Here is a 23,924-nt window from a genome sequence, read left to right as displayed (position 1 = left end):
CAGCACCCTTAAAAATAATCTCTGTTTCAAGCACCTGCAGATCATTTTTGACCTTATCTTGTTCCCATAATGCAGTATTGACTGTAAAGAGTATTAAACCCTGTGCAGCACACAACATTTTAAAACATCTGAGACATGTAACACTGGCTATGTTTCATCTCTTCTATCTCTCTTGAGATTGTTTGTTAAATGCAAGCAATAGTCCAGAAAGTGCTCTATAATTGGAACTTTGTTTCTTTGAGTAACATTTTACTTAAAAGGTGTAATTTGAGTTTACTTATTTATTAAACTACTAGTCCTAAAGCCCGTTCACACGGGCCATTTTTTGCAGTACAGCGGTCACACCCCTTGCTCTCTCTCTGCCCCTCTCTTTTGTGCTCTCTCCCTCTCTCTTTTGCGCTCTCTCTCGCTCCACCTCTCTTTTGCTCTCTCTCTCTCTCCCCCCTCTCTTTTGCTCCCTCTCTCCCCCTCTTTTGCTTTCTCTCCCCCCTCTCTTTTGATCTCTCTCCCCCTCTCTTTTACACTTTCTCCCCCTCTCTTTTGCGTTCTCTCTTTTGTGCTCTCTCTCCCCCTCTCTTTTGCACTCATTCTCTCCACCTCTCTCTTTTGCGCTCCCTCTCTCCCCCTCTCCTTTGCGCTCTCTCTCTCCCCCCTCTCTTTTGTGTTCTCTCTCTCTTTTACGCGCTCTCTCTCTCCCCCCCTCTTTTGCAGTCTCTCCCCCCTCTTTTGCATGCTCTCTCTCCCCCTCTCTTTTGCGCTCTCTCCCCCTCTCTTTTGCACCCTCTCTCTCCCCTTCTCTTTTGCGCTCTCTCCCCCTCTCTTTAGCGCTCTCTCTCCCCCTCTCTTTTGCGCTCTCTCTCCCCCCTCTCTTTTTGCGCTCATTCTCTCCCTCCTCTCTTTTGCGCTCTCTCTCCCCCTCTCTCTTTTGTGCTCTCTCTCCCCCCTCTCTTTTGCTCCCTCTCTCCCCCTCTCCCCCTCTCTTTTGCACTCTCTCCCCCTCTCTTTTACGCTCTGTCTCTCCCCCCTCTCTTTTGTGTTCTCTCTCTCTTTTCTTTTGCATGCTCTCTCTCCCCCTCTCTTTTGCACTCTCTCCCCCTCTCTTTTGCACCCTCTCTCTCCCCTTCTCTTTTGCGCTCTCTCTCTCCCCCCTCTCTTTTGCGCTCTCTCTCCCCCCTCTCTTTTGCTCCCTTTCTCCCTCTTCCCCTCTACTGTATATATATATACACACACATACACATACCAACTGCTGATTATAATATACTATATAATATATATATAGTTCCTACTATGGGGCAGATATTTTTAATATAGTCAATCTAAACTTAGTTTTTAATTTTACATAAGAGCAAATACCCTACTGTATGGTGATTCAATTTTGAATCATTTGACATTTAAGTAATATTGCACAGGGGTGTATTCACTTCTGTTGTATACTTATATACACTCAATACAACATAAGTCGTTACACCTTTCATTACTTAGATTCAAATCTTTTATTTTTTTCAATACTTTGTATATCCACCTTCATTTTTGATGACAGACTCAATCCTCCTCGGCATGGAGAATGCCAATGTTGCACAAATTTGTTGGGAGATGCTCTGCCATTCTACAGCTTCTCTTTGCTGGAGGGGTTGGTTGCTTTACCTTTATTTTTAAAATAACCCAAAAGTAGCCTATTGGATTCACATCTGGCGACAACTTATTACCAATCTCCCACCCCCCCCAAAAGCTCACAATCATTCAAAACCCAAATACCCTTAAATCTAGCTCTTTTGCCCCTGTTACGGAGGAAGAAATTTCTGCCCTTATACTGTCCTCCCACCTCACTACCTGTCCCCTCAAACCTATCCCCTCACAGCTACTCCCCTCCCTCTCTTCTTCCCTCACCCACATACTCACACACATTTTCAACCTCTCCCTCAACACTGGTATATTTCCCTCATCTCTAAAACATGCACTGGTCACACCTATCCTCAAAAAACCTTCCCTCGATCCAACCTCCCCATCCAACTACCGTCCTATTTCCCTACTACCTCTTGCCTCAAAGCTCCTTGAAAAGTTAGTATATGCACATCTATCCCATTTCCTTACACTATACTCTCTTCTTGACCCACTGCAATCTGGATTTCATCCCCATCACTCCACAGAGACAGCAATTGTCAAGGTTACCAATGACCTACTTACAGCAAAATCCAAAGGCCACTTCTCTCTGCTTATCCTCCTTGATCTGTCTGCAGCCTTTGACACTGTTGACCACCCTCTTTTGCTCCAAACCCTCCAATCCTTCGGCATCTGTGACACAGCTCTTTTGTGGTTAACTTCCTATCTATCTAACCGTACCTTTAGTGTTGCCTTCTCCGGAGCATCCTCTGCTCCGTTGCCAACTCAAGGCTCTGTCCTCGGTCCCCTTCTCTTTTCAATATATACATTATCATTAGGTTCCTTAATAAAGTCCCATGGGTTTCAATATCATTTGTATGCCGATGACACCCAAATCTACCGCTCTGCACCAGACCTACCTCCTTCCTTACTAACCCGTGTCACTAACTGTCTTTCATATCTCAGCTTGGATGTACTCTCACTACCTTAAGCTAATTCTCTCTAAAACTGAACTCCTTATTTCCCCCCCTTCTTCCAAAATCTTCACCCCCCAATTTTCTATAACTATTGATAATTCCATCATTACCCCTACCCCGCATGCCCGATGTCTTTGGGTCACACTTGACTCAGACCTTTCCTTCACTCCTCACATTCAGTCCTTGGCTAAAGCCTGCTGCTTCCACCTTTAAACATCTCTTAAATTAGACATTTCCTTACACAAGACACAACTAAGATTTTAATCCACTCTCTCATCCTTTCCCATCTTAACTGCAACTCCGTCCTCTCTGGTCTATCTAGCTGCCGCCTAGCTCCTTTACAATCGATAATGAATGCCTCTGCCAGGCTCATCTTCCTTACAAGTCGCTCTTCATCTGCTGCACCTCTCTGCCAATCCCTTTACTGGCTTCCTCTTGCCTCCAGGATTAAACACAAACTCCTCACGCTGACATATAAACCCCTCAACTGGACTGCTCCCACTACATTTCAGACCTTGTCTCCAGATACTCTCCCTCCCGTCCCCTTCTGCTCACGATCTACTCCTCTTCTCCTCTCTTGTTACTTCCTCACATTCCCGTTTACAGGACTTCTCCAGACTGGCCCCCATCCTGTGGAACTCCCTGCCTCGCTCCACAAGACTCTCCCCTAGTTTTAACAGCTTCAAGCGCTCCCTAAAGACTCTAACCTTTCCTAACTCCATCGATTCCCCTTGAACCCCTTAGCATGTAAGCCTATGAGCCCAGCTGTTTTGTAGTCCGCTCCTATGAAGGCGATCTACAAAGTGCAACTCTCGGCAGGGCCCTCTACCCATTTGATCCCTATAAATGTTATCCTGTATACCGACTATGTTTATAGCACTGCGGAATCTATTGGCGCTCTACAAATACCTGTTAATAATAATACTTGTCCAGGTCATAGTTTTCCCGTTTTGCTTCTTTCGTGATTTTGGCAGTGTGCTTTGGATCGTTATCATGCTGGAATATTCCTCTTCTGAAAAGCTTCTCAGCTAGTTGTTTTCATATATCCCAGTGGGCTGCAGCAGCTGGGGCTTAAAAGCTACAATTTAAAGGGGTGATTAATGGATGCAATTGGGTTGTATAGTGCCTATAAAACAATAGTGTGGCACTTTTTTTAAATAAAAACTAATATCATTTTGAATTAAATATTGGGTGAAGGAGTATCCCAGTAATCCCCTTTTAGAAAAATGGGGCATGTGCATTCAACTAACTCAACAGAGAATAGGGGGCCTATTTATCAAAGATACTGCGGACCTGATCCGACAGTGCGGATCAGGTCCGCAAGACCTCGCTGAATGCGGAGAGCAATACGCTCTCCGTATTCAGCATTGCACCAGCAGCTCACAAGAGCTGCTGGTGCAACGCCGCCCCCTGCAGAATCGCGGCCAATCGGCCACGATTAGGGGGGTGTCAATCAACCCGATCGTACTTGATCGGGTTGAATTGCGGCGATGTCTGTCCGCCTGCTCAGAGCAGGCGGACAGGGTTATTAAGCAGCGGTCTTCATAACTGGTGTTTCTGGCGAGCCTGCAGGCTCGCCAGAAACACGGGGCCTCAAGCTCTATCGCAGCTTGATAGATATGCCCCTAGGGCTGGTTTTATCCCCAGTCCGGCCCTGCAAATATGCAGATAGACAAAAGCCCATAGGTGCAAAATACAGAAAGTTCTGGTGTTCACAGGTCATTGTATAACAATGTTCATACAATTAGGCTAACTGGAAACCATAGGTGTACTCAATTTTGTTTCAATGATCTAACTTGTGTGTCAGTGATCACAGGTGTTTTCACTTTTGTTGCATTGAGTTTCTACTTTAGGGCCAGTATTTTCAATAAAGTCTTTCTAACGTTTTTTTTTTTTTTTGATTGTTCAAAATAGGAAATACTCTATTTGCCAGCTTAGAAACAATGCAATTAATAAGAGCCAAGCCATATAGTGCCAACAAATTTATTCGGAGTGCTACGCGTGCCATAGGTTTGCCAGGCCTACAAGGGAATATATTATTTAGGTCATGCAATTAATTTGATACCTCCTGACATTTCCATTTGCTTTTTACCTGTGACCAAGAGGCTGAGTCTCAGTTGCCAGGGGCAGCGTATGCAGCCCAGGAAAGTGTCAGGGCGTTCCATGGTAAATATCAGTCTGTGGCAATGACTGTATTATTTATAATTGCAAAAAAAAATCAAAGTGACAAGATGACAGAGATTTTAGTACATAAAGGGACAGATTACGAGTGGCACGGTAACAGTTATGCGTCAGCAATATCGGGTTTATCATGGCTGTTTGTGAGCATCGCATGCAGCTCATATAATACGAATTGAAAGTAAAAGTGATCGATTAAGCACAATTGAATTTAACGCGCGTTGGTATAGCGCAACCTCAGAGCTCTAGTTACTGTTTCACAAAACAAAAAAGTGTCACAAAACACATAAAAAAATACATTTAAAAGTAAGGTAACACTCATAATAAAACTTTCTAATAAAAATTTATTTTAAAAATGATTGCACAAAAAAGCTATAAAGGCTCAAAGATATAAAGTCTCAGGTGTTAGAAAAAAGGACTACAAAGGGCTTTAACATTGAGATACATACATATACTTATATGTACTAATATATATATATATATACTATATATAATACAATCTAACGGGGTGCTTGTAAAAGAGTAAAACTGCTTAATAGTTGGCAGTATACAGTATGTCTGATACAATGTATAATATACAAATAACCATATTAAGTATACATACAGATTTTACAAACAAAATATTCTTCTTGGATATAGGAGAATCCTCCTTAAAATACATTTTCGTATGTTGGCTGCCTCCTCCTCACCGATTTATCTGGGTTAAAGTTGTAGAATATAAAGAAGAACAGAGGGGCGCCTCATGTGCAGGATCATCAAACACAAATAAAAACTCGATATAATATCAGCTAAATGGGTACTCACATATTAATAGAGCAGACCCATGTGCTAGTAGGTGCAGGCTGTAGAATTATCGGCTGTAACAGCTCACCCACAGCTGGGATTTTCAGTGTGCTGCAATGGATATAAAGCATAGATAGAAGGCACTACATGTGCAGATCAATCAGAGTATAACCATATATTTTGCTAATGTTAAATGGGTACTCACATATTCACCAAGCACACCAATGTGCTGCAGACTGACAGATTTATAGCAGGTGTGTCAGCTCACCCCACTGTGGTTCTCCCAATGAGCAGGATCCAGTTGCAGAGAAGTGTCAATAATGGTACTCCAATAGGAACTCAATAATCACAGGCAGGTAAGGTCTTTCCACTCAATTTGGATTTTTGTAAAATATTTATTAAAAAAGTTTAAAAACAAATAGAAAAGTGGAATAAGGATATCCAAATGTCCCCCTATACATGCAACGCGTTTCTCTGCACTATAAGGCCGTTTCCTCAGGCATAGTATATATATGCTGTGAAGTAAACCAGGCACTCTTGTTTTTTTCAAACAAATAATTTCTTTATTATCCGGTACAATCCGGTATTCCCAACGTTTCGGTCCTCACATTGGACCTTTGTCAAGGGTATACATCTGTCAAAATAGCATACAGATGATCAAAATCAAATCTACTTACATATTTACAATGTCACACTTAGAAATACAGAGCACATCGTGAAACCGGAAGTGACATCATACCTGATCCGGGTACAGCTATCACATACTTCCCCAACATGAACCTCAGACTTTAAAGCTCCCAGACCAAAAAATAAGCCAATCAAAAGAGCAGGGCGAAGCCATCACCCTGGTAACCAAACAGCAAGCAGAAAACAGAAATAAAAGAGTAAAAAAGGCATCACTACTTGCAGTTAACTAACACATAACAATATTGATCAAAAAATAACTATATGTATGCAGAGCCGGATCAGAGAGTGACAGTCACTTACGGAGAACAAATTTATAATAAATTCTAAACCTCAAGATAGATATGGCAGAAATCCATTTAATCTAATATTACGCTCATGAGCATAAAAATAATATACCAACTATAATACAGCAGAGGTATATTGCAGAAATAAATCTCTATCTTTCAGAGAGAAAACATGACAATTTTACTTGCTTATTTAACCCCCAAGGGGCCATCGTTTGTAAGCGATAGATCCACTACACCTCTCTACAGAGTAACTGTTTTTTAGCATTGCCCCCTCTTGGGTGAAATTTGATCTGATCTATGGGCATACACCTCAGGTCCGCCACACCATTGTTTGCTTCCAGAAAGTGTAAGGCAACCAGGTGGTCACTTATCTTATTTTTTAATGCCTGTCTAATAGTAGATTTATGATTTGCAATTCTATCCACATGGGCATTTGATTATATAAACCACCATCTCAGATGAACAGGTTAACCTATGCTTTAAGCGCATCATCTTCCCAGTTCGTGGGTGTCCAAAAGTTTCCCCTAAAATCAGACTATTACAAGTGACACATCCGTCAGACCGATAACAACCAACTTTAGTTTCCCAGGACTTATGCATATAGCTACCTATCGGATCACTCTTAACCAACAAATCCTTGAGGTTTCTGCCTCTTTTAAAACCCACAAGTGGGCGTTGACCTAACTTTTTATTAAGTGATGGGACACTCTGTAGTAGGTGCAAATTCTTATAAATTGCCTTTTTCATATTTAAAAACAGTAGATTGTATTTAGGTGAAAAAACACACGAGGGAGTTATATCATTGGGATTGACAACACAGGGTTCTTGTGTTGTAATTATCCTAGCTCTATTGAGACAAGCCTGTTGGTACCCTCTAGCCAAAAAATTTATTCATCATTTCTCTTTCTCTCATTGCTCTAACTACAGGGTCTGAAACAATCCTTTTAACCCTATGCAGTTGGCTAATTGGCAAGCTATTGACCAGTCCCCTAGGATGGAAACTAGACGCCAATAATAGAGTATTCCTGTCTGTCTCCTTTGAATATAAGTCAGTGACTAATCTGTCATTTTGTTTAATAATCATAACATCTAAATAATTTATATGAGAGTAGCTTGCATTCATAGTGAAGCGAATCTTTGAATCAATCCTATTTAGTTTATTAATAAAGTCAGTCAGACTCTGCATAGTTCCAGTCCAAATTAAGAACAAATCATCAATGTACCTACAGTACATCCCAATGAACTGTGAATACAATGGATCACTCAGGATGTGTCTCTTCTCATAATCATACATAAACATATTATCAAATGAAGGTGCTACATTTGAACCCAATGTGGTTCCCATTACTTGCATGTAATAATCTTTCTCAAATTTAAAATAATTGTTGTTAAGGAAAAATCTTAGCAGCTTCTGCATATAAATAACATCAGGTCCCTCATATCTCTCACTTAGGGAAATCAATTCACCCACTATCTTAATTCCTTCTTCAATGGGGATATTGGTATATAAGCTAGACACATCTAATGTTACTAGTATAATATCCTGACAAGTATTTACATATACCTCATGTAACAATCCTAAAAAAATGTCCAGTATCTTTCACAACAGTATCCAATTCCCAAACACAGGGCTGTATATAATGATCTATATATTGAGCTATTGGCTGCAATATCGAACCCCTAACCGAGATAATGGGCCGACCTGGGGGATTAGCAGGATCTTTATGTATTTTAGGAATACAATAAAGGATAGGTCTGATAGGGTGTTTTTGTATAAGAAATGATGCTGTGTCATTATCAAAATATCCTGCATCCTGCAAATATCCCTCATCAATTAGTTTACACGCCTCTTTTTGTATGCTTAGTGTGGGGTCAACCAACAATTTCTCATAAACATTTACATCCTGTAATTGTGATAACACTTCATTCCTATACTTGTCATAGTCAAGAACCACAATCCCCCCTCCCTTGTCTCCCCCTCTAATCACAATCTCAGTATTATTCTGTAGGTCACGAAGGGCCTAGTTTCATCTATGTTCATATTCAAATAACATTTATTATCAAAATCTTTAGCAATCTGTTTAACCAATCTGCCAAATGTAATAATGCTGGAGTTAGTACTGCTGAAATCAATTGTACTTTTTAACTTAAATCTAGGACTTAAGTTATGTAGGAGGTGTCCAAATTTTTTTTTTTCAGGCCATCAATCAATAGTGTTATGTGTTAGTAGTGATGCCTTTTTTACTTTTTTCTTTTTTGTTTTCTGCTTGCTGTTTAGTTACCAGGGTGGATGGCTTCGCCCTGCTATTTTGATTGGCTTATTTTTTGGCCTTGGAGCTTTAAAGTCTGAGGTTAATGTTGGGGAAGTATGTGATAGCCGGACCCGGATCAGGTATGATGTCAATTCCGGTTTTACGATGTGTTCTGTATTTCTAAGTGTGACATTGTAATTATGTAAGTAGATTTGATTTTGATCATCTGTATGCTATTTTGACAGATTTATACCCTTGACAAAGGTCCAATGTGCGGATCTACTTCACAGCATATCTATTTCTATAGACTGAGCACCTGTGATTTTGCACATCAAGGGAGTGCAGTGGTTTGATTTATATATATATATATATATATACGTGTGTATAGATGTATTTATATGTGTAATTATGTATTTACAGACATATATACACATATAAACACATAAATACATATGTATAAATATATAGACATATATATAAGTCCATTGGAGCCCTTTGCAGTCAAGTAGATGAACACATGTTAAAGCATATTTATGAAATATACATTTTTAATAATGAGTTATACTGTGTATTTACTGTAAATATTTCCAATTCCAATGTTCTGCACATAGCATTAATAAATGGATATTCATGTGTGTGTATATATATATATATATATAATCATCTATAGGTATAGATATATATTTTGTTCCAAATACCATCATCTATATGTAGAAACATGTATTTATGAATAAATAGAACATATTCTGCTATGTGAAGAACATTGGAATGTGAAATATTAGTATTTTATGTCAGGTTAGCGCACTTAAGAATATGTAATTGGGTTTACACACGAGTAGGGTGTTAGATTTTTTTCCACTTTTCTTGCTCTTTTGACTTCTATGGGGAAATACGGTAACGCAGTCGCGATATTCTAACTTCCAGTTTTTGTGCGCATCGGGTTAGTGTGCAAATGTAAATGTTTTACTTTCAACTTGTTAGACGAGCACTACCTAAAGCGTGGTAAAAGCTTACTTCTAGCGGAGTTAGCGTGCGAGTGGGAGTGATAAATACTGCTCCACTCATAACGAGGCCCAAAATAGGGTGTGTACATGAAATCTGTGACTATGCATTTAGCTGCTAATTAAGTTCAGATATTTTCTTTGCATTTCAGGGCTAGACTTTGGACAGAATGATATGATTGACAACATTTTCTCTTAGTATATAATACAGGTGTACTACATGAGCTTGCACCTTGAAGTTTTCTACTGGATTTTTCTTATATATTCTTAGTATATTTGTGTACAGTATATATCTAGTTTTATGTGCCCAATTATGATGGTTGTTTTTAATATAATGTCTTTATGTATAGTTTTGTGTTTATGTTTACAGTGTGTGCCAAGGATTTGTTGTTCTGTGGGTGCTTTATGTGACCCCACATTCCAAAGTCATGCTCAAACTCTGCCCTGTGTATTTCATACACAGCACCCCTTATCTGCCCTACCAACCAAATACAATGGTCCTTTGTTCCCCAAAGAAGCTGGCACTTGGGAGGGTGGCAGTGGGAGGCTGCCAATCTTAACCCTTGACCTTCCAGAGTGGGTACTTACTGTATCTTTGCTTTATTGAGCACACGGAGGGGAGGGGTTAAGGGACTGGACAGTGTAGACAAATGACTCTGTGGGCACACAGACTTTGGAATCAGTCAGTGACACAGTGACAGCCAAGCTAGCAGGCTCCCTTCATCTAAGATCCCTTCCAGATATCATGGGTAAGTCAGGAAGTTTTTCTAATCTTCTATCTTCTAATATCAGTCTTTTATCTATTCTATATTTCTAATGATAATCATGTATGCATTTTATGTATAAAGTTCTATATATTTCTGTTCAGTTCTATATTTCCTTTCTTTAAATGTTTATATAAATACTGTAACTAACTTGTTAACAATTTAAATGTACATCTTTTATCTAAATAACACACCCTCCTACAACACACATATCTAAGATAAATATATCAATATGCTGTGTTAAGGTTGATAAAGAATAACATAGCTTTTTAAATTAAACAATCTGTATTGGTAAATATTGTCATTGTAATAAATAAAATTGCCATAAGGATTTTGTACAAACTTTTCTGTTGGATGGCAAGCTGGCTGAAACGCATGAGCACAATAAAAAAAGGCCTTTTTGGTATTACCAGCTGGCATGATATAATCAGGTGTGCAGACCAGTATATCACAAGGCTTTGTATTATTCATATTTCCTTTTCAGAACAAAAATTCTGTACTACTGCAGTGGCTACAATTAAACCAGAACAAATATCCCTGCATTAAACAAAGATAGATTTTGTGTGTAAGCTGAGATTTTCTTATGCTTGACACATATATAAGATGGTCACACTGACTAACTTCACAAAAAGTAGCCCCATCTCACTGAAGTATGGGCACCCCCATTATAATTGGTATTATTGCTTTGTTTTGTTTTTAGTTACCAGAGAGCATATGTTTCTTTTGATCCTATATGAAGGATAAAACATGCCAGATAATTATAATATTTAAAGGGTTTTGTTTAAACCAATGTGAATTAAAGGGGATGAGTCAGTGTACAATGCATGGGAGTCCTGAGCAGCACTTTTTTTCTAGACAGCCATACACATTTGATATAATTCAACTCAATACTATAATATTATGACCAGCACTTGGATTTAAATATGAAGTATACAGGTCCATATTAAGCATTCATCTATAACATCTATCTACAATACTTATCACTAGAACCTTTATTCTACCAGAACCATCCCTTGAACCTGTTTCTAAATGGATAATTCTTGATAGTAGCATTTACCATGTCAGGAGATGCATTAAAGTATTAAAATGTTATATATAAATGAACATACTGTGAACAAATAACTATGTATGACCAATATTACAAAATATACCACTAACACTGTTACAAAATTTGTAAAGCAGAAAATCTGTATCAACTTTTAGAGCTGTGTTTACTACAAATGCAGATAGCATTGTACAATGCAGCTTGCTCTTTATCAGTGTGCTCAAGAACAAACTGTTATAATTATATAGATACTTCTTAGCTTGTGCGGCATACACTGTAATGCTTTTAATATTATTAGGATATTCTTTCTGCTCTTTAGCAGCATATTATTTGCACCATTATACAGTGCATCTTGCTTATTGTCAGTGTATAGATATTCATTACCATTATAATGCACAGTCTGTTCATTAGCAGTATACAGATAGAATGATGATACAGGAATCTGCTGCTTATCACTGTATAGTATGATTACTGATGTGTATCAGTGATGGTCATAGGGTGAACAAGGGGGCAGCATCTGACTATATAAAGCCTCTTGTCCCCCGTTTTTATTATTTGTGACTTTGACAAAGCTTGTTGTTGTGTTAGTGTAGCAGTGTGTAGGAGGGTTGTGATTTACATACTATGAATGTGTACACTGTGCTGGGATAAACAAATGTTGTATGATATGATCCATGGAATTTGCAAAGGAGCTGCAATAGTGCCCTTACACATGAAATGATAGCACATGTAAACACACTGACTTATACACACTGTAAGAAGCTAGTGTCACATGACAGCACACACACAAATACTGACACATTCAGTCAAACACTATTGTTATTTCTGACTTATTTGCACTTGTGACAGGCACCTAACCTACCAAGAGACTGGATCTATAGGGCATAAACATGTATATAATAATACATGTACAGACAAGAGAGTCACATGAAGTAATGCCACGTCCCAGAAAGGCACACACTGCCCTACTGTCCTTGTCAGCTCATTGTTAGCATAATAAAGCAATAACATGAGAGGGAATATAGATGAAAAGGAAAGTGTCATTGTGTAGGTAACAAGCATTCCAGTAAAATTGTTAAAATGGTTTGTGTACATGTCTAAATATCTGAAATGTTAACTGTCCATCACAGTGCTGACTGTGTTACTACTATACACTGACTGACACACATCATAACTAGTTCTTCTGGTACACAAGTGCTGCTATAACTGGCTTGTCAAACACATTTTGTTATAAATCCCATGAAAAGCTTTATTTGCAACCAAATGGTCTCGCTAGAGCCAAGCATCTCTAGTCAGCACCAAAGGATGCTGGACAAACTACTATGAATGAGAAGACACAGGGGCAGATTTATCATCGGCCTGTCTGACATCATCCGCTCAGCGGATCATGTCCAACAGACATCGATGAATGCCGACAGCGTATCATTGCACAAGCAGTTCTAGTGAACTGCTTGTGCAATGCTGCCCCCTGCAGATTCACAGCCAATCGGCCGCTCGCAGGGGGTGTCAATTAGCCCGATCGTATAGGATCGGGCGGATTGATGTCCGCAGCCTCAGAGCAGACAGACCAGTTATGGAACCGTGGTTCTAAAGACCGCTGCTTCATAACTGCTGTTGCCGGTGAGCATGAAGGCTCCCGCGGAAACAGGGGCATCAAGCTCCATTCAGAGCTTGATAATTCGGTCCCACAAAGTGAAGAAAGTCTTAAAGGGCTATAACACCCATATAATAAATCACTTCAAAGTGACGCAGCATATCTGTAAAAAGTTGGCTGGAAAATATCACATGAACATCTTGATGTAAAAAATGAAGGTATTTTACCTTAGAATTTATTCATATCACATTTCTTAGTGCTCTGTGAGCAGTTACTCACACCTGCATGGTGAACAAAACAGCCAATCATCATTATCAGAGCTGAGTTTACTCTTGGCTTTCCTGTGATTTTGTGAAATGTTATAATCTCACAGTTCATAGTAAACTTCCTTAAAGGACCAGTCAACACATTAGATTTGCATAATCAACAAATGCAAGATAACAAGACAATGCAATAGCACTTAGTCTGAACTTCAAATGAGTAGTAGATTTTTTTATAGCAAATTTGTCTATTTCCACTCCCCTTGTACCATGTGATAGCAATCAGCCAATCACAAATGCATATACGTATAGTCTGAATTCTTGCACATGCTCAGTAGGATCTGGTGACTCAAAAATTGTAAATATAAAAGACTGTGCACATTTTTTTTAATGGAGGTAAATTGGAAAGTTGTTTAAAATTACATGCTGTATCTGAATCATGAAAATTTAATTTAACCTTAGTGTCCCTTTAAACAGTGGAGGTAAATAAAGTGACTGGTCCTGCACATGCCAAAAGCATTGGGTGCTTAAAGTCCCTCTACAATAGGATGTGGCTTCTGAGGAATATTTAAGATAAAATTAAATATATTCATGTCATTTTTCTAGACAACATTTTTACAGATAGGCTGCATCAGAGTCAAATGATTTAACATATGAGTAACATGTCCCTTTAAATGGGTATTAAACTCAAAAAATAATCTAATATAAAATGTTTAATTATCAAAAAATAACAATATTGTAATATATATTCATCCTTTAGTTGTTTGCGTTTGCTGTAAATTTCATTTGAAAAATGTGCTTGTCCTATTGACTATGACAATATTTTCTCACATACCAGCATTTGCCCCAGTTTTCCAGCCCTATGGATTATGTGTGCTCCTGCTTACAACAATGAAACATAATTGAGGATACTATGTAGTTTAGGCGTGGGTACTTTTGGATGGCAGACGTCAGTATTATGTGCTTGCATTATAACTTATATATAGGAAGCTGCTGTCAGACAGTGATACTGTCAGAAAAGTGTCATATAAATATAAAAATATAAATGTGTATATAAAATGGATGTAGCTATAGGGTGGGAATGAGAAAAGAATTAGGATCTGTTTGTTAAAAAGGATTAGACGTTATAATGAATTGAGCTGAATTAGTGCTAAATCACCTTAAATGAAGAGAATAGGGAAGAGCGTCCCTCTCTCTTTCCTCTACTGCACATGTGAGAAATACTTTCATACTTTCATACTTCATATACAGTATAGGCAGTGGTTCGGTTGATTAGCAACGGTCCTTTTGTTTTGGGAGAGAGAAAATCAGTTGAAAGAAAAAGACTTAAAAATATACTATTAAAATTATAAGAAGCCAAAAAATAAGTAGCGCCCTAATACGATAGTGATGTTAATACATTAGATATTCACATATATACAATAAAACAAAACAGTATATACAAATATATAATGAGGGAAAAGTTGAGTCCTCTCGAACAATCCCGCACAGGCCCAGGCAGCTCGCTGTGAATGGGTATGGTTCTTGTCCCATCAAATTCAATCTGAAATTCACAAAAATCAGGAGTGCCACATGGCCAAGGCTCTACTTACAATTTAAACAGTAGAGGCTGTACTTGGTCATGTGGTTATACTAATTTGACAACAAAGTGCATTATTAATTACAAATTAATTGTCAGCTGCCAGGGTGTGTTTAGTGTCCCTCTGTGAAATTTCAAAAAAGGTCTACAATCATTTCTGTTGGTAAAATGTGTGGCCTTGTGTCATAAATGGTATTAATTTAACTGGCTTGTGTGAAGTCTGTAAATTTTTAAAAGTTGTTGTTTGAGGTTGGTGATATTGTAATGATATGGAAAGTACTTTGAGGTGTTTTTTTTTTGTTCTTGATTTTGCTTTTGAATTAATGTGGAGCTTCTGAAATATTTAGTAAGCTACCAGTTATGATGTTAGGGTGTGATTTTAAAGGGCTTGTAAATATGCTGGGAATATTGTGGTAGGTATATAAGGATGCCAATACGGTTTTGTTGGCTATTTGTATATAGATATGTTGAAAACTATATCACAGGAGGAGATTTGGGAAGTTAAAAACACTTAACCCTTTAATTGTGCAATGCTTTAAGCACACATGATGACCACTTGTTATCATCCAGGGGTCTGCTTTCAAGGGTAATCGAAGCCCCACTGCACTTACCAGGAACTACGAGGTGGCCAAGTGGCCCTGCATTGATGGGTAAATCCGCCGATGCTAGTAATGTCACCACACGCAGGTGTGGTGACGTCACAAAGCCCCAGAAACCAGGAAGGGCACAGTAGCTGCACAGGACTTATTGGAGCTGGATGGGGGTGTTTAAACACCTCAATCTCAGCTCCCTTAAGTCCTAGAGAACCCCAAGGTCCACTGTTTGAAAGGTAATTGCCTTCTCTTTCAAATGTCTTAGAGGAGTAAAGTAAAAATTAAATAAACATGTATAAGAATAATAGTGTATATTACATTCTAACAGGCCATCAAAAAGGCCTAGAGACCCCCATACCCCCTTATTTTAAATTCCAGAAGCCCCTCTTTAAAATAAAGCCCTCTATAGGTTTTATTAGCCAGGTGATCACTGTTTATCATAGTGCGAGCGGACATGATACGATGTAGCGTATCATGTCCGCTGCACATCGATGAATGCCGACAGCATACGCTGTCGGCATTTATCATTACACAAGCAGATCTTGTGAACTGATGGTGCAATGCCACCCCCTGCAGATTTGCGGTTAATCGGCCTCTAGCAGGGGGTGTCAATCAACCCAATCGTATTCAATCGGGTGGATTGATGTCCGCAGCCTCAGAGCAGGCAGACAAGTTATGGAGCAGCGGTCTTTAGACCGCTGCTTCATAACTGCTGTTTCCGGTGAGCCTTGAGGCTCGCACGGAAACAGGGGCATCAAGCTTCATACGGAGCTTGATAAATCGGCCCCCTAGTGTGAATAAATGTGCATTTATTTGAGAAGAGCCTCATGAGAGCCCTTACGTGCAAATCAAAGTTATATAAATATACCAAAAAGCCCTAATTTATATGAAAATAACCCCTTCTTCTTTTCACTATAGAGTTAAGAAAAAAAACACACTCTTGTTTAGAACCTTGTTAACTAAAATTGTAATGCTGTTTTTTTTATAAGGGCGTCTCAGCAAACGTATAACAGGGCATCCAAAAGGCCTAGAGCCCCTTGTTTTAAAGCCCAGAATCCCGCTTTAAAATAAAGCCCCTTTATAAGTTTTGATAGCCAGGTGATCACTGTGGTAATAGTGATCTCCTGGCGTGAAGAAATATCCATTTATTTGCATAGAGGTTCATGGGAGCCCCTATATACAAATAAAATTTAAATAACTATACCGAATGCCCTTATTTATGAGGTTAACCCCTTTGTCCTTTTCACTATAGAGTTTAGAGAAAAAACACACACACACACTATTGCTTGCAAAAATATATTTATAAAATTTTTAATAAAAAATATCAATTATTTCACACATTTTGCTGTCTAGTTCTCACATGTCATGATATATTTATAAAATAACATTAATTTGAATCTGTTGGGTCTGCTAAAATAAAACAATATATAATATGTGTGTGTTTCTCACAAAAAAATGGCCTACAGAGGGGAATAAATATGGCCTGCGTGTAAAAACTCTAAAACAGCTCAGCACAGGTGTGTAAAAAGCTCAGCAGATAAGGGATTGAATATATATTTTGTACGTGTGTGTGCATATATGTTCATATCTGTTACCTACTTATCTGTTGTCCCAATTTGTAATCCCTCTTCCCTTCCTTTTTTCATTTCCAGGCTGGCACGATGGCTGTGTGCGATGTATGGTTGGGGTGCCTTTTGCCTCAGTCATTGCCACAGTGTTATGTTTTGTCGGAGTGGCCCTGTTTTGTGGCTGTGGTCATGAAGCTCTGAGTGGGACTGAGAAACTTATTGAGACATATTTCTCCAAGAACTACCAAGAATACGAATACCTCATACATGTGTGAGTGTCATTTCCTGATGAACTGGCCAATTGTAACACAGGACCCTACCTACTGATGCCTGCTTTCACCTGTGATAAGCATGAATGTGCATATACCATCTCAAGGAGCTATAATAATATGTCAGCATCATATCTGTTGTCCTAGTTATGAAGATATCACTATCCATTTATATAATGGGATTTTGTGTCTGAAAACATGCTCTTATTTGTTAAAGGGACATGGAACCCAAATATTTTCTTTTATGATTCAGATAAAACATGTGATTTTAAACAGCTTTCCAATTTACTTCTATTATATTTATTTTGTTCTTTGCTGAAGGAGCAGCAATGCACTACTGTTTCTAACTGAACACATGGGTGAGCCAATGGCAATCGGTATTTATATGCAGCCACCAATCAGCAGCTAGAACCTAGTTTATTTCCTGCTCCTGAGTTTACCTAGATAAACCTTTCAGCGAAAGGATAACAAGAGAAAGAAGCAAATTAAATCATAGAAGTAAATTGGAATGTTGTTTAAAATTGTATTCTCTATCTGAATCATGAAAGAAAATGTTGGATTGTGTGTCCCTTTAATGGATAACTGTGAATGACTACAGTTTATAAGCTATTGAGGCTGCTGTGTCTTTCCTGAGGAAATGATATGGAGCAAGAGCTAAAAATGTATCTTAAAAGGGATACACAAGTATTTTGTCAATGCGGCATTTAAAAAGACTTTAATTAAACTTTCATGGTTCATATAGAGCATGTCATTTTATGAGACTTGAATTTATTTCTAGTATCAATTTACCTTGTTCTCTAGTTACCCTTTGTAGAAAAGCATATTTAGATATGTTTAGGAGCAGCAATGCACTACTGGGATCTAGTTGGTGATTGGCGGCTACATACATTTGATTCTTGTCATTGGCTCACCAGATGTGTTCAGCTGGGTCCCATTAAAGCATTGCTGCTCTGGAGCTAAATGTGTTTTGCAGGGGTTAAACACATATTTATATGCAAGCAACGGCACAAGAAAATGCACTATCATGTAATTTTTCAACTATAATGCCCCATTAAGAACACAATGCTTTTGAAGTTTTGATCCAGTCAGGTTATTGTGTTGATGTGCCTCTAAGCCTAAATAATGACATGTGAGCATTATTTACCATTTAACCTCAAACTTCTGATGTCAGACATGTACAAAATATGCTCAAAAACATGTCTGGCAAAACTGTATTTAAAACATATTTTTAAAAGTTTTAATTTATCACAATTAAAAATATATTGTGGGGGAAATTGATCTTGGCTTGTATTGGGGTCACGTAAAGGCCATAAATTCATGTCTTAAATAAAACTTCAAGGACCTAATCTGAAGTGAAAAGTAATATAAAACACAAAGTACAAAGTGTAAATGCAGCAGAACTGTGATATCATACATCGCTATATTGCACTAGGCTTGTCTCTCCCTCCCATGCAGAAATGCAGGGAACTCCCCTTGGAGAAGTACAGCACAATCTGCCTTTTTAGAATCTTATGAGGGATCTTGCAATGCTGGAAGATAATTTTAAGCAATAAAGGGGATAAGTACAATGCTTATAGGGAACATTCTGACAATGCATGGTTGGTTTAAATCAATAAAAGGTTTTCCATGCTGTACTTTACCTTTAAAGTAGATTTTCAGCTCTTATCTGATATGTGTCCGAGCGAGAGGTATCCACTGATTGCAACTGAATCAGTCTTGTTCTTTAGGTATCCTTTGTTAAAGAGTATGCTCAGGAGATATATAAATTTACTTAATATACACCTAGATTACAAGTGTTGTGCTAATTGCAACACAAGTGCGGTATGGTTTTTGTTTGGCTCCCGCAAGCGTTTTCAGCCTTGTTAGTCTCACCAGTCCTTATGTTATTAAATAATATTTAATAACATAAGGTCTGGTGAGGCTAGCGAGGCTGAAAATGCTTGCGGGAGTCTAACAAAAACTATACCACTCTTGCGTTGCAGTTAGTGCAACACTTGTAATCTAGGCGATAGTGAATCTGCCCACAAGTGACAACCACCTGGATAAAATGCAAATTGTAGAGAGCACTCTACAAGGGATGTTGTCATCCCCGAAATGTTAAAGGGACATTATGCAACATGTTATATAATTATGCACTATGTTTTGTTTGATTTTTTTTCCCTTAAAACCTAATTTGGCAGCTAAAACTATACTTACCTCATAAGCAAAGCCATCCTCTTTGGTACAGAAGTTTACTAACTAGCATGTCACTGACTCGCTGTCTAATCACAGTGAGCACAATTGCGCAGTTAAACTACAGCTTTATCTAGCGCGGGAGTGTGCTACATGTACTTGAATGGCATGATCAGGCTTTCTGTGATTAGACAGTGAGCTTGCAACTCGCTAGTTAAAACTGCAGCGCCAAAGAGGATGGCTTCACTTATGAGGTAAGTATAGTTTTAGATGCCAAATTAGGTTTTTTGTTTTTTTTTAAATTCAAACAAAAGGTTATCCTTATGTCACACAAGTATTAATTTTATAATCAGTGGAAGTTTTTACTTAAAGTGTCATGAAACCCATTTTTCTCTTTCATAATTCAGACAGAGCATATAATTTTAAAAATACAGGTGGCCCTCGTTTTACAATGGTTCAATTGACATAGTTTCAGAATAACAACCTTTTTTTCCAGTCATGTGATGCTATTAAAAAGCATTGATAAGCAATGCATTTATTAAAATAGCCAGTAGGTGGAGCTGTCCGCTTGTGTTGCAGCAAAGTCAAGCAAACTGAAATTAATCAGTTTAACCAGACCTGAGCTATCGAGCAGATTCAAAAGGCACAATATCTTCCTGTCTATAAATCAGTCAAGATTGGAATGCATAGAAAGAAATGTTTGCAGAAAAATGCAAGTGAAGTCTGTATTGTGTGATTATTTTATTAGGTTTATAATGCTGTTTAGCAAATGTTTTTGTTCATTTAACTTAGTTTAATTATATATTCTGTGTTGTGTGATTATTTTATTAGGTTTATAATGCTGTTTAGCATTTAAAGTCTTCATTTCAAAGCTTTAAAAATAATGTATTAGGTGTTACTTATGGCAATTTTGAGAGGGGTCTGGAACCTATCTCCCTCACTTCCCATTGACTTACATTATAAACTGGCTTTCAATTTACAACGGTTTCGATTTACAACCATTCCTTCTGGAACCTAACCCCGGCGTAAACTGAGGGCTACCTGTATAAGTTTTCAATTTACTTCTTTGAAAAAAAAATTTGCTTTGTTCTCAATGTATTCTTTGATGAAGAGCATACATAGGTAGACAGAGTAAACACATCTGGAGAACTACATGACAGCAAACACTGCTGCCACCTAGTACTCTTGCAAATGTATAACATTATTAAAAGTATTCTTGCAAACTGCTGCCATTTAGTGCATCAGACATCTCTATGCTTCTGAACCTACCTACCTGATTTTCAACAAAGGATACCCAGAGAAAACGCTACATTTGATAATAGAAGTAAACTGGAAACTATGATAAAATTGTATGCTCTTTCTAAATCATGAAAGAAAACAATGAGTTCAATGTCCCTTTAACATATCTTATTGATAAAGGTTAATTTTTACATCAGAGAGTTTGTGTTGTGGGCCCTATTTTTATATAAAGTGCAATTCTATCACATGGTGTTGCTCCTGACCATATGATAACGTAGGATTCTGTCTAAGAGTTGTTTGCCTCTGCGTACATAAATTATGGGCATAGTATAGTACACCTTCATTTATCCCATCAAAGGGATTTTATTTCACAGGCTAGTATCATATTATAGGATTCTTTGCATATGAGACACATACAACGTCATAGGTATGAGCTAATAGTATCCTTGTAATATGTCACTTCAGAATGTGGTACCACTAAATTTGTAATGTATAAAATGCTGGAGTTGTTATCAAATAATTGACCATATTTTCTCTCTCTGTAGTATTAATGCCTTCCAGTATGTGATTTATGGCACAGCCATCTTCTTCTTCCTCTTTGGAATACTTCTTCTGGCTGAAGGATTCTATACCACAACTGCCATTAAACACATCTTGGGTGAGTTCAAGCCCCCGGCAGTAAAAGGTGGACTCATCTCCACAGTAACAGGTGGAACACCAAAAGGGAGAAGCTCCAGAGTGAGGCAACCAGTCCACACCATTGAATTGCTGTGCCGCTGCCTTGGAAGGTGGCTTGGTCATCCTGACAAGGTAAGATCAACATCATCTTCCATTGTTTTTGTGTCACTCCTGAGAGGGTCAGTATCACTACCCTAAAGCTCCATCATGTTTGTCTAATTTTGTCAGGTTGAGACTGAACTCTAAAATAGCAAACAAGCAGGTTAATTATTTTTTACCTATAATATATAAGACAAAAAAAACAACACCGGAGTTCACATTAGTTAGGGTCAACTAATCCTAACCTCAATAAGGGAGATGCGGTTCAAGCCCTAAAAGGTTTTATATAAAATAGTTATGTGTAATGAAACAACTTTAATTATTTATTTTGCCACTTTCTTGTAATTCAGTTCTGAATTATGATTTTCTAATTCTCAGAACTTAACATGTACGCTGCCGATTTATCAAGGCTAACACTGCTACTAACATGTCCCTATTTGACTTTTTATCAAATAACAACTGCAAAACAATTCATTTATAGTAACATTATGACTGTGGTGAGTCATGTTTTCTGCAAACTAAAGTCCAGCTTCTCCAAATAAGTCAAATGGTAGGTGGAGTTTGGCTATTATTAAACAATTGCAGCAAAAAGGAAATTAACCCATTGATGTCAGGGGCAAGTGTTTAACCTTGGAATAAAGTTCCACTGCAAACACTTGCTTGATGTGATCACGATTTCAAGGCCTGGATCGGTTCATGGGGGACTGCCTATGATGCTAGGCACACCACCCCAGTTGGATTTCCCAGTGACTAAAATGAGGAGGGTGCAGGACGCCAAAAAAGGTAGTACGTTCCATGCCAACGGCTTTAGAGCCCAGTGCTGTTAGGACAGCATGGAACATCCTAACGGCGCCTAGGGGTTCATTTGATTTTAAAAAGTTTAGACTTGGCTGACATGTTATGCTAGAGCAACACAACAGAAATATCTTGTACAAGGTGTTTGCTGTCCCTTAAAAAAATATCACCAGAAGGTTTCAAGGACCCTACAGTATTTACGTTTTGCTCTCCAAATGTAGGGTGTGTCCGTATGTTCTAAAGCAAATATAGAAATCAATCAGAGGGCCTTGTGGACCCTTAGGGCAATTATGTCTCACTCAGAATTTAAGGATTTTAATTAAAATAAAGTCTTCTCAGTATCTCAGGGAGTCTAGAGATTATTTGATTTAAAAGGACAGTGTACTGTAAAATAGATTTTCCCTTAATGTGTTTCCAATAACTTGTTATACCGGCTGAAGAGTTTACAACGTATGTGAAATTGATTATTTAGGTTAATGTTTATATATGAAATAGTTATTTCTGCTAATTGAGATCACAATTAAAATTAAAAAAAATAAAATGGGCTGAACTTGTAGAGTAGACCTCCTTATATCTTTCTAATTATTTATCTTATTTCTTACTGTTTACTCAAAGACCAACAGATATTTATCAATGTGCTTCCCCTGCATACAGCTGGTGAGAAAGATTCAGATACACCCTGGGAACCACCATTTTCAGCCCAGAGATCTCCCCTGTCCTTCCCATTTTCTAAAGCTATCAGTTTTTTATTTTACATAGAACAAATACAGGGCCAGATTACAAGTGGATCACTAATTAATGCTCCCGCTCAAGCGTTAAAGGGATACTAAACCCATATTTTTTCTTTCATGATTCAGATAGGAGTAAATTTGAAAGCTGCTTAAAATTGCATGCTCTATTATCAATTTTTCTTCATTTTCTTGCTATCTTTATTTAAAAAGCAAAAATGTTAAGCTTATTTGCCGGCCCATTTTAGTTTCAGCACCATGGATAGTGCTTGCTTATTGGTGGCTACATTTAGCAAACCAATAAGCAAGCATAACCCATTCTGACAGCTCTAGGAAGTGCATTCCAGATGGTTGGTGCCGCACGAGAGAGGTCCTGTAGCCTAGCATGGGAGGAAGTAATGGTAGAAGATGCAAGGAGCAGGTCATTGTTGGATCTTAGGGGGCAGGCTAGAGTATATTTCTTGAGGAGTGAGGACAAGTAGGGGGGGACTGCGTTGGTCAGGGCTTTGTAGGTCAGGATGAGAATTTTGAATTTAATTCTGCTTATCAAAATTCCTACCACACCTCTAAGAGGTTTGCGAGCTGTTGAGAAGGCTTCTGGACAAGGATGCAGTTTGGCATTGGCTTCCTAAGCATGATAATGCAGTGCAGGACATCAAACGTTTGGTCACTGATACACCTGTCCTGAAGTACTATGACACTATAGTACAAAACCTGTAACTATTCAAAGTGATGCAAGCAAAAGTGGACTAGGGTGTTGCCTATTGCAAGCTGACC

At 38.2% G+C, this 23,924-nt stretch overlaps 1 protein-coding gene across 2 annotated transcripts in view; it reads left to right on the top strand.

Moving 5' to 3' along the window:
• Positions 1 to 10,446: 10,446 nt before the first annotated feature.
• The window catches only part of PLP1 (proteolipid protein 1), a 39,091-nt gene continuing 25,613 nt past the window's right edge, over positions 10,447 to 23,924 (top strand). For both annotated transcript variants that reach the window (XM_053698943.1, XM_053698944.1), the window contains exons 1-3: positions 10,447 to 10,513; positions 17,252 to 17,438; positions 21,393 to 21,657. In XM_053698943.1, coding sequence (XP_053554918.1) covers positions 10,510 to 10,513; positions 17,252 to 17,438; positions 21,393 to 21,657 — 456 coding nt within the window. In that variant the 5' untranslated portion in view covers positions 10,447 to 10,509. The remainder of the gene's footprint in view (positions 10,514 to 17,251; positions 17,439 to 21,392; positions 21,658 to 23,924) is intronic.

The sequence above is a fragment of the Bombina bombina genome, chromosome 1 (assembly GCF_027579735.1).
Source record: "Bombina bombina isolate aBomBom1 chromosome 1, aBomBom1.pri, whole genome shotgun sequence".
In the NCBI taxonomy this organism is placed as follows: domain Eukaryota; kingdom Metazoa; phylum Chordata; class Amphibia; order Anura; family Bombinatoridae; genus Bombina; species Bombina bombina.
This window is presented reverse-complemented; position numbering and strand designations above follow the sequence as displayed.